Raw genomic sequence first — 10,132 nt, 5'->3', positions numbered from 1 at the left:
TCTCGGCTTGACATATGGTGGCGGGTGTTTCCAGTGGCTAAACTCTGCAGTGAAATAATGCAACCAACGGAGCAGGAGAATGATTGAAAACAAAAGAATCCTTCAGATATACAAATACAAGGAAAGAGTTAATGGGCACGTGTGTCTTTCTGCAGGTGCTGGAAAGCGAGCTAACCATCTAGCAGAAAGCATGAAATATGAAGAGACTATTTCTTAATGATCTAAACACTGGAGCCGGGAATAGTGCTGGGGAAAGCAGATCCGATCCAGTTTAATCGTGTAACCTTAATAAAAACTTATAGCCTTAGCCGGGAAGGTAAGAGCCAGTTTCGATGTTATCTGGCTAATGGTGCAGAGGGTGACACATAAAGCAAAACAAAGACGGCCAGAGTGCAGATGAAAAGGGCAGAGTGAGTTGATAGTAACGGAGCAATTTAATGCACGAGTTACAAAACTGCTCGCTGGGATCATTTAGCCTTAACCCGCTCTCTAGAGCTCATCTTCTTTTATTCAGTTGTTTAAAATGAGCATTATTCCAAACATATGCAATGCAATCAGTTTGGTCACACTTACAAGAACACGCTTTAATAAGGCAATCAATCAAACGCTAACAACCCGGGGACTGCCTGTTGGAGCTGAATTTGGCTGGATGGAAACTGGAACCTTCTGTGTGGCACATGAGGTACCCGACGACAACCCTAGCTTGCTGCTGACAGGTGGGACGATGCACACACCGTTTGGTGCAGCTTTTTCCCATACAGAATATGCAAAATACGGGTTTTCAAAGGTTCAGAACGTTCTCTCCTGGGTAAGCTGTTAACAGGAGGGTAGCATTACTTGTCTTGCTAGACCTTCGCAGTCCAGGTACCTGGTCTGTTACACATTTCCCCTTGTCTTTTCTCAGCATACCCAGGAAACCTTACTTCAGATAGAGGCCTGATCTAAAGCCCATTTAAATCAATGGGTAAACTCCGTTTGATGTAAATAGTGAAGCTATACACTTTGTCTTCAATGACTTCTCCTCTTCCCCCTTTCCCGCGCCCCTCGGTTTTTAGAAGCTGTTCCCAAACTGCCATCGGGATTGGCTTCCAACGTGTTAAAAGAAATCACCCAACGTAGCAAAAGGAAAATTTCATTATGAAGTAATGAGTAATTCCCCCAGCAAGATATATTGTTATGTCTTCAACTTCAATTTCGAAGCAGAAGTGGCTCAATTACCTAGCAAATACAGTCAATTAAAGGCTGCTGATTGGACACGAGGACGGATCATCGATCTTGTTCTTTCCAATATCGCTCCAGACACCTCATTTTCCCTCCCTATTAACTGAAAATACGCCTGGCATTACGCGACCCGCAGCCTATTTACCTGTCACAGGCAATCTCTGCCCTATGACCGAGCAACAGAGAGATTCACAATCATCTTTGCAGTAGGATCCTCCAAGAAATCCCAGTGGGAAGACAACAACTCCCTGTGGGAGAGTTGTAGAGTGACTACGGCTTAGACTTGTGTGTGTGAGAGACAGAGCCCATTTCATGCAAATTGCTGGGGAAGAAATGCACAGCCCAGCAATGCCCATCCCCGGCTCCCTGACTACACCTATCCACCGCTCACATACACATGGAATTGGCTAAATAAGTGCACAGATGTGGTGTGTGTGTATATATAAAGACAGAGAGAGAGAGATATCGATACGGCTGCGTTCCCAAGAGGAGCAATATGCCCGATGAACGCCACAGCCTGCTTACATCCTGGGGATGACAACGAAATCCTTGTGCAAGCGAATATCCCATTGAAGTCAATGAATGATTTGCCACCAGGAAGGCTGCAGGATCCTAGCTAGCTGTGGGCAGTTGAAGAGGTCTTCAGTGTTCTGTCCCTTTACCGATCTGGCCAAAGTTCATATATTCTGGTTGCTATACTGTGCTATTATTCATTTGTTCATATTTCACTGCACTGATTCTTTTAATGAATGAGATGCATGTTAAGAGAGGCAGGTAAATCAGCCCCCGCCCCAAACTTTTAAATCTTAATGCCTAGATTTGATTTGGGGCTTTTAGTACACTCCTTTGCCACTATCTGAAATCGCAATCGTCCTATTATTCATAGAAGGAAATACCATTCTAATAATACTTTGGCTACATGAAAGGCCCATCAGTTTTAATAAAAGAAGGAGATTTCTACTTTAAAATTGATGGAAGGGGTTGGTCCTTAATGATGAACGTGGAGAATTCCACCCCCCAATTTGGATCAGTTTTTCAGATAAGCAGTTTTTATTAAAATGAGAAATAGTTTGAGAGGTATTTGTATCTTTCTTCCTCTTGAGCAGTCACGACAGAAATATGTCATTCGCCCCATTGTCCCGCGGACAAAAAGTCTTAAATGTGACAATAAAGTATACAGAAGTTCCTCGGCAATTTAACACACAGTAGATAACAGAGGTGTCAAAATGTCTTTGTTTCAGTGCATCATTTATATTCCTGACTGTTGAAGTGTAACTATAGGGAATTGCAAGAAAAAGAAACGTCAGTAAGCAGTAATCTTAAGGGATTTTTTTTAAAACAAACACAATAAAAATATTTGTGATACGGTATTAAAATTTGTCTAGCTCTTTATTGCGACATGGTAACATATGGTAACAGTGAATTCTTTGGGCTATTTAAAAAGAGAATTCGTTAAACAATTTCTGTCTTGAAAGAAACTATTAGCCCAGTCCAATATTTGTGTTTTTAGAATTTCAGGTTGACAGCTGCACCGCACTCAGACAAAAATCCAAGCAAAACCACGAATACTATCTTCCACTGTAACATACAAGAAGCAAAGGGAAGAAGAAATAAATTAATCTCAAGGAGGAGGAAAGACTTTACACACAAATGGTGTGAAAGTCACATACAAATGCAGAGGTTGGCGAAGGAGAGGGGACGAGGGGAAACTAACAAAAAAAGACAGCACTCGAATCTAAAACCCAAACGCTGCAAAGGAATAGAAAAGGAATAAGCCAATGAGAGACTTGAAGGTGAAATACAAAGGAAGGAAAATCGCCTTTGCTCTAATTTGCAGACTAGTGATTGTCTGAAGCAGTTCAGCTCCCTGTCACCTAATCTCTTCCCTTGGCGGCTTGTTAACGTTTGGCACAGGGTCTCTGTTCAGAAAATATTATACATTCGACATTCAAAAAGCCTTCTTACATATACATCACTTGCTAATTTCTTCAGTGTGTGCACATTTCAGCAACTGATAATAGGACATTGTTAGTTAAAGGACAAATAGCTCTGACCCACAAACTGACAGGGTCTTTTTTTTTCTGCCAGTTTCAGTCTGTCTCTTAAAAATAAAAGTTGGGAGGAAGGAGGAGACCAAATATTGGATTTCTGCTAAAAAACGAAGGGTTTATATTACTGAGACAGGGAGAGAGGTAAAGAATGCAATTAAACCAGGAAAGTAATGTACAATATGTCACTGTTCTTTACGGCGAAAACATTTTTCTTGTTTCTAGAAATAACTGGATAATACTGTTGAGTTGCTATCTAGAAACCCTTTTAGTTGGTTGTTGAACAATCTGGTAAAGCATAAATCTTTACTTTGTATTATGCACACAAGACATTTTATTATCAGCAATTTTTCTTTCAAGTATTTCAGAGTTTACTTTTCAGTCATGTATAATTGGGCATAAATATTTTGCTGTGGTTTGGAGAAGGTCTGTCCCTCGATAGGTTATCTGGCCATAGAAAATAAAGTCCTAGCTCATTTCTATGGTATATTGGAGAAAGTAGTGTATATCAGTTTTTGCCTTCACAGTGCAGAAGACTAAATTCCTCCTTATGCGCATACATCACTAGTGGCTTTTTCCTCCCTTCTTCTTTCCTGTTTTATCTTAGAATGTAAATCTTCCAAAGACTGAGCTATTTTAGTCTTTTTTTCCCCATGGATGTCCACTTATGGGAGAGAACACGATTAAATAAACGTTGGATGTAAGTACTTTAACCGTATGTGAGCCCATGAAAGGGGCATATTATTTATAAACCTGAGATGAAGCTTTATCTTGTTAAAGGTACTTCTTCCCGCTGGTCTATGGATACTGAGGTTGCTTTGCTCAGCACCGAGGGTGTGAAAGTGAGAAAAGAGTCAGTCCTGGTTGTGGCTGAACAGGTAAAGTCTGATCCTGAAGGTCTCTGTGCCAGTCCATTGGACTGGCTGCTATGGCAAGCCAAGCATGAGCAAGGGCTGCCTCCAGCACTACTGAGTCCATGAGTTGGGGCAGGGTAAAGAGAAGGATGTCTGAATGCACAGAGCAGTTCTGGTCTAGGGTAAGGATGAGAGAGGACCCTAAACGTGTCCAGTGGTCTCAGAGGGGTACTGAAAGGGGTGGCAGCAGAGGCCGAGGTGGCACCAATGCCCATGTGGGAGTAGTAAGGAAGGGGCAGATGAGATGGGAAGGGGTAGGGAAGATTGCCAGTTGCCGCTGCATGACTCATCATGTACGTGTAAAAAGCAGGATCTGCTGGGTGAGGCCAGGTCATGGCCAAACGCTGCCTCTTGTCCTTCATCCTGCGGTTCTGGAACCAGACCTGGGAGAGACAGAGGAGAGAGAGAACGCTCTTAAAACCTGCACAGGGTCGGGCAAACAGAAAGGCCATGCCAGAAGATGCATTTTGGACACAACTGTTTGCTCCCTCTGTCCTCGCTTCAGACTGCGAGGCACACACACCAAAGTCCTGACTGGTACATTCATTTTCCACAATCAAAATATTGTGTGCGAAGGTTGGTTTGCTGGCGAAGGAGCGCTAACCCACTATTTTAACTATATAGGTTGAACTGGCAAAATAAAAATATATCCTTCAAATAATGAGCTGTCATCAGTAAAAACTACAATTTGTCCACGTAAAAGTTGCTATAAATCTAGAGGGAGATCCCAAGTGGTGGCCTTTTTGTAGGCACTTTTTTCTTTCTTACTTCAGAATTGCTCTCCTACTGTATTTGCTGCGTATTTACACACACTCCGAACAAGTGTACCTACTGCCTAAGAGCACTGCATCCTTCGCACCATCGCGTGAACTCCACTTGGGGCATTTACTGTTCAGTTTGTGTTTTATTTCAAAAGGTTGAAACGTTTCTGTTAAATGCTTATTATTTAACATTTCCCAAAGTTTAAAGGTAACGAATTCTTAAAATCAGGTGAAAGGAAGATTAAAAACACTTAGAGGCTGCGCTGTCAGAGGCCTCGCTCGTCTGATGGCTGGTAACGTTTATTAAAAGCTACCTATCGCTGCTTTTGTGCAGAAAGTAGCAGGGCGCAGCCGGGAAATGTTTGTTCTGAAAGCGCTTCCCAGCGTTTTGCAAGGAAGCCTGGCCGTTTAGATTTACATCGTGCTAATTGAAAACATGTCCAAGCGGTGTGTACCTTGATGGTGGTTTCTGGCAGATTTAAAGCAGCTGCCAGTTCACATCTTCTGGGCCTGGACACGTAATTCTCCCGGTAGAATTCCTTCTCCAGCCGGGCTATCTGCTCGCGGGTGAAGGCTGTGCGGTAGCGCCGCATCTGATCGCTGGCGTTGCAGGCCAGTGAACCTTGGGAGCCGCCGCTGCCTCCGCTGCCCTTGGGGGGCTCTCCCCCGCTGCTGGGGCTGCCACCGGCTAAAGCCTCCGAGCACTGCCCTGCACAGTGGAGGAGCCGAGAGCAGAGACACACGCGTGATACACAGACCGGGGGATCGTCCCCCACCCTCCCGCCTCCCCATCGATCCCCTGCTCCTGCTCCTGTTTCCCCCTTCCTCCAACACAGGACAGTATCCACAGCATCCTCTGTTCACAGGCGCAGCCCTGAGGACGCTGGGGGCACTGACCCCCAGCTGCCTGGGCACATAGAGCGTAGGGGCATTTACTTGGTGTTTACTTTCTGGAAGTAAGGGAGTGTGATCTCCCCAGTCCCCTCCTCGGATCCTACCAGGGGCTCTTACTGGTTGCGATGCTCCCTTTCCGCATTGTGTGTGGTAGGAGCAGAGCTCCTCAGCACCCAGTTTAAATATCAGGCTATGCCCCCCCTCCCTCCAGTTGCGTGTTTTCTTTTTGTGGGTGTCCGTTCCCACCCCAGTCATCGACACCATGCAGTGCAATAGCCATAGCCAGCATCCCCAGCAGCAAACCAGTGGCCTGGACAGAGACATGGCAGCAAGCAGAGAGCTCATTCCTTACCAGGGGTGAGGGTGGAGATTTGGGGGATTCTTCCCTCAGAGTCAATATCCCCTCATGTTAAGTTTAAATAGAGCTCCTGGGCAAATTCAAGGGGAAATGACCTTGTTCTGTGCCCAGTCTCCCAACTTCTAGGGACAGAAAAGGAGCTGATTTGTTTTTCGAGTGGAGTGGAAGGAGGAGTGAGGGGGTGGGGTGGCAGAAGAAAAAGGCCCGGACGCTGCGTTTGCTTTCAAATGCAGCCAGTTCTCATTGTGCCTGAGACCAAAGGCAATTAAATCATTGGGACCATTTCCGAGCTGGCGCCACCGAGACATGGAAGTGACAAGGTAATTTGGACCTTTAACCAACGTGCAAACAGGCACCTACTGCTGCAGCTTTGGCAGCCAGGAGTCGGCAGCGATTTTACGGTCTTTATGGCTGCTTCCGTGCTCATCCAAACACATTTCACCCTGCTCTCTGCCCGCAGTTACACAAACCGTTTGATCTTGCAAAGCCTAGGGAAGGTTGCTCTCAACCCTTGAAAAAAGCACACAAAACGGGGGTGGGGTTCCTAGTGCATGTACTATGGAGGAAAAGGCTCGCAGATGGGGTGTGAATTAGAATCCAGTCTTGCTGCAGGAAAACTTGCAAAGGCAAGATGTGTTTAAATGAGGATGCGATTTTGCCCACTCTGTTCAGTCATCAGGACTCTTCAGAGCCATATGCGCCTCCGGGTGTGTAACAGCCACATCTGCAAACCCCCCTCCCCCCCACCGCCCGGTTCCATGCACTACAAATGCATAAAAAGGAAACGAATTCGGGTACAAAACAACCCTACTCCAGCCTGGGCACTAAAACAAACTGAAGCCTGACAGAGATCTCACGCTCAAGGACTCTAGTTCGGCGCCCGAGCCCGGGGAAGGGAAGGGGGAAGCAATGGGAAGTGGTGGTACCTTTGCTGGGCTGGTACTCGGCGTTTCCCGTGGCGCAGTCCGGGGTGCAGCTCACCTCGATTTCCTCATAGAAATCCGACTCGGTGTCCGAGCTGCTCAGTTGCCCTTTGCTAGAGGGGGGCTCCGAGGCGAGTTGCTGTCCGGCGGAGAGCAGAGCTGCTGCCGCCGCCGCCACCGAGCGACTCTCCGGGACCGTCCGTGTCCCTGGCAGCACTTCCACCTCCTCCTCTTCGCCTCCCCTTTCCCGGGAGGACAAGGGCCCAGATCTGGGGCTCAGGCAACTCCGATGGATCATCTTGTCCTGCGGTTCTTGGACTGGGCTTCCCACTGCTTCTGTCAAATTAGAGACTCTCTTGCCAGCCAGACTGCCAAGTTGACCTCCTTCCAGAAACATCACCATATCCTTTCTGGGTTCCATTGTGGTTTTCTTACCAAAAAAAATAGTCCCAAGTAGCCCCCCCTCTCCCCGCGCCTCCCGCCTCAATCCTGTGCAACGCACAGACCAGTGCAGAGGAACCCGCGGTGAGATAGGGTGACCTTGTGATGCGAACGCTACACTGTGCAGTGCCGGCTCTGGGAGGGATCACCATTGCCTTCTTCCTTCTAAGCTGTCATCCTTAATGGTGCAATCGTCATTACAGTACCACCAGTGACGCCACACATTGATTGCGGGTGGATAAATAGAAACGTCTGCCACGGCAGAGATGAAAGGAAGAGCCGGAGCTAATTGCTAGCGGTGATGCACCAGGTGGAAGGGCTTGGGATGCGGAGGGAAGTGTGAAAAAGAGATGCATACGGAATTCAGCTGCAAAGAGACTGTAACATGCGGAAAGACTTCCTCAGGGGGAAGCCTTGATAATTAAGTAACGTTTTGATTTCCCTTTTTTTGAAGCAGAACTTTGATCTAAAACGCATCAGAAGATCCAGAGCTGCATTGTAGAGGTGTGAAGATACATATTCAAGCCTCTTCCTTCGACGCATTGTGTAGTGCTTGTAGCCAGCTTCCTTATGACCGCACATATGAGGTCTCAAGAATCCTTTGCAAACTCGAGGATAAGGAAACGTTTTATTAATATTTCAGTGTATACGTAGCCTTGGTCACTTGTTCCGTTTCAGCGTTTTTCCTTTGGCAGGGTTTGCTTTGTGATTTTCATTGTTACCAAGGGAGTGTTTTAAATGCTAGAATTGGCGCTAATGTGATTACTGCAGTTGTAAACTTCCAATACTATTACTGATGCGGTTTTCGTAATTGTAGATGTCCTAGCTGTTTAGCACTTACCATTTGAATGTGCTTATGTCATCTTCCACAGTTTCCATTTGCAAGATGATTTTTCTGAGGTTGGGAGTTCCCCCCCCCTTTATAATAAAATATTTTGCATAAGATTCTATTTTTCGCAAGAAGGGAAAACTGTCACAAAAATGCCAGGACGAGAAGCAGGCTCAACAAAATAGAAGTTATCAAATCCACTCCTTATGCAAAATAGCAGATGCTGTGAAATATAAATGGCAGGGGCCATCATTTATACAGTACTGATCAATAATAAGAAATCCTATCTAAAGATAGTGTATATCTGCATACAAGCAGTAGCATATGAAGTCTCTTAAGTGTATTTTGATATTTACAACAAGCAGGGGAAGCAACTAATCTATTTTTTTAAATATTTACTTATACATATAGTGTAAGGTTATTTTCACCATCTGTTGTAACTAGATTGTCCTGTCTTCAAAATGTTAATGGTTAGTCATGTTACAGAAAACGTTCACCCAATTACCTTTCCAATCTGGTAGGGAATTTACTGGCATATTTGAGGTGACGTTGTTTTGATAGGAGAATAGGAAACATAAGGAAAGAAGCATTTTATACGTATTTACAGCCCTGTGAAGAAGGTTTATGATGATGATAGGGAAAAGAAACCAGGATTTACAATATTATCAGTATATAGGTTAAAAATCTGTTCCACATACTACTTTGCGGCAAATCAAATATATTGATGAGGAGACAGTGACAAAACCACCCTCCGGGGTCCTAAATACTGTAATAATTTACGAAATGCACCAGATATGTCTCCAGGTGAATGCGCCACACCAATTTGTAGCATGCAATTTTGATAATCTCCTGAAATGATGAAAACTGAACGCTAAATTTGCATTCTGTTCTCTTCCTTGCAAGTTTAGACAGCCTGTGGACCTGCGCCCCTCCTAATGCTGGAAGAGGAATCGAATTGCAAGATTGGGCACCGGTGGGAAGTAAGATACTTTTTTCCCCGGAAGCTCCAGCAACTTGACGCCCACCGCAGTATAATAGTGGTTGAATTGTTTTTAATGTTATCATTTTTAACCGTTGGCAGAGGATACCATCTGGAGAGTGAGGGGAGGGGATTCGCAGCAGGGGAGCTGCACTCCAGTTCAATAGAGTTTGAGACGGAAGTTTATGAATAATCTAGTCCCTTCGCTGATATAAAGCAACCAATGGGTAATGAGGTGGAGGGGGACCAAAACGATGAGACGGACAAAACTCCAGTTTGTCTTGTTCAATGCCAGGTGTACGCAAGTTGTTGTCACGGGGTGGAGGGGGGAATCTTGAAGGTAAGATACAGCATTAAAGCATCTTGAACAAACTGAAATAATTAATCGGCTAAACTAGTCAGTACTGCCGGGGTACCAATCTGCTCAGATTCTGAGGGGAAGGGATGGATGAGAAACCCTTGGAAACAGGAACGGCTCGATTGACAACTGTCTTTTGCTTAGTTGGTACTTTAGGGAATGCTTTCCGATCTCGTGAAGAAAGTTACCACTGGGCTTCTTGGAAAATAACCCTTCTGAGAGGCTTGTAGGTTGGGACTGCACTGCAACAGTTTACTGTGCCCCATTTTAAAATGATTTCAAGGTCTGTTCTCCGTCCTCATACACATTCAATTTTAAAATAAATTTCTTTATCTGGCTCCCCTTCTGAGTACCCTTCTCCTCCCTCCCACTACCGCAAAAATCTCGTCCTTCACGTGCATTGGTT

General features: G+C 45.2%; 1 protein-coding gene across 2 annotated transcripts; it reads right to left on the bottom strand.

Annotated features, from left to right (window-relative positions):
• Nucleotides 1-4,035: 4,035 nt before the first annotated feature.
• EVX1 (even-skipped homeobox 1) lies at nucleotides 4,036-7,540 on the bottom strand. 2 transcript variants are annotated; one of them, XM_032773888.1, is made up of 3 exons: nucleotides 7,123-7,540; nucleotides 5,400-5,653; nucleotides 4,036-4,566 (listed from the first exon to the last, which is right to left on the bottom strand). In XM_032773888.1, the coding sequence occupies exons 1-3, from the start codon at nucleotides 7,538-7,540 to the stop codon at nucleotides 4,036-4,038; spliced, it is 1,203 nt and encodes a 400-aa protein (XP_032629779.1). The 2 variants fall into 2 exon arrangements, with proteins under 2 accessions (XP_032629779.1, XP_032629778.1); XM_032773887.1 differs by having other exon boundaries at nucleotides 5,400-5,664; nucleotides 7,131-7,540.
• Nucleotides 7,541-10,132: the final 2,592 nt, after the last annotated feature.

Source organism: Chelonoidis abingdonii, chromosome 2, assembly GCF_003597395.2.
Source record: "Chelonoidis abingdonii isolate Lonesome George chromosome 2, CheloAbing_2.0, whole genome shotgun sequence".
Classification (NCBI taxonomy): domain Eukaryota; kingdom Metazoa; phylum Chordata; order Testudines; family Testudinidae; genus Chelonoidis; species Chelonoidis abingdonii.
The sequence above is the reverse complement of the archived record's forward strand: the minus strand, read 5'-3'. Positions and strand labels throughout refer to the sequence as shown.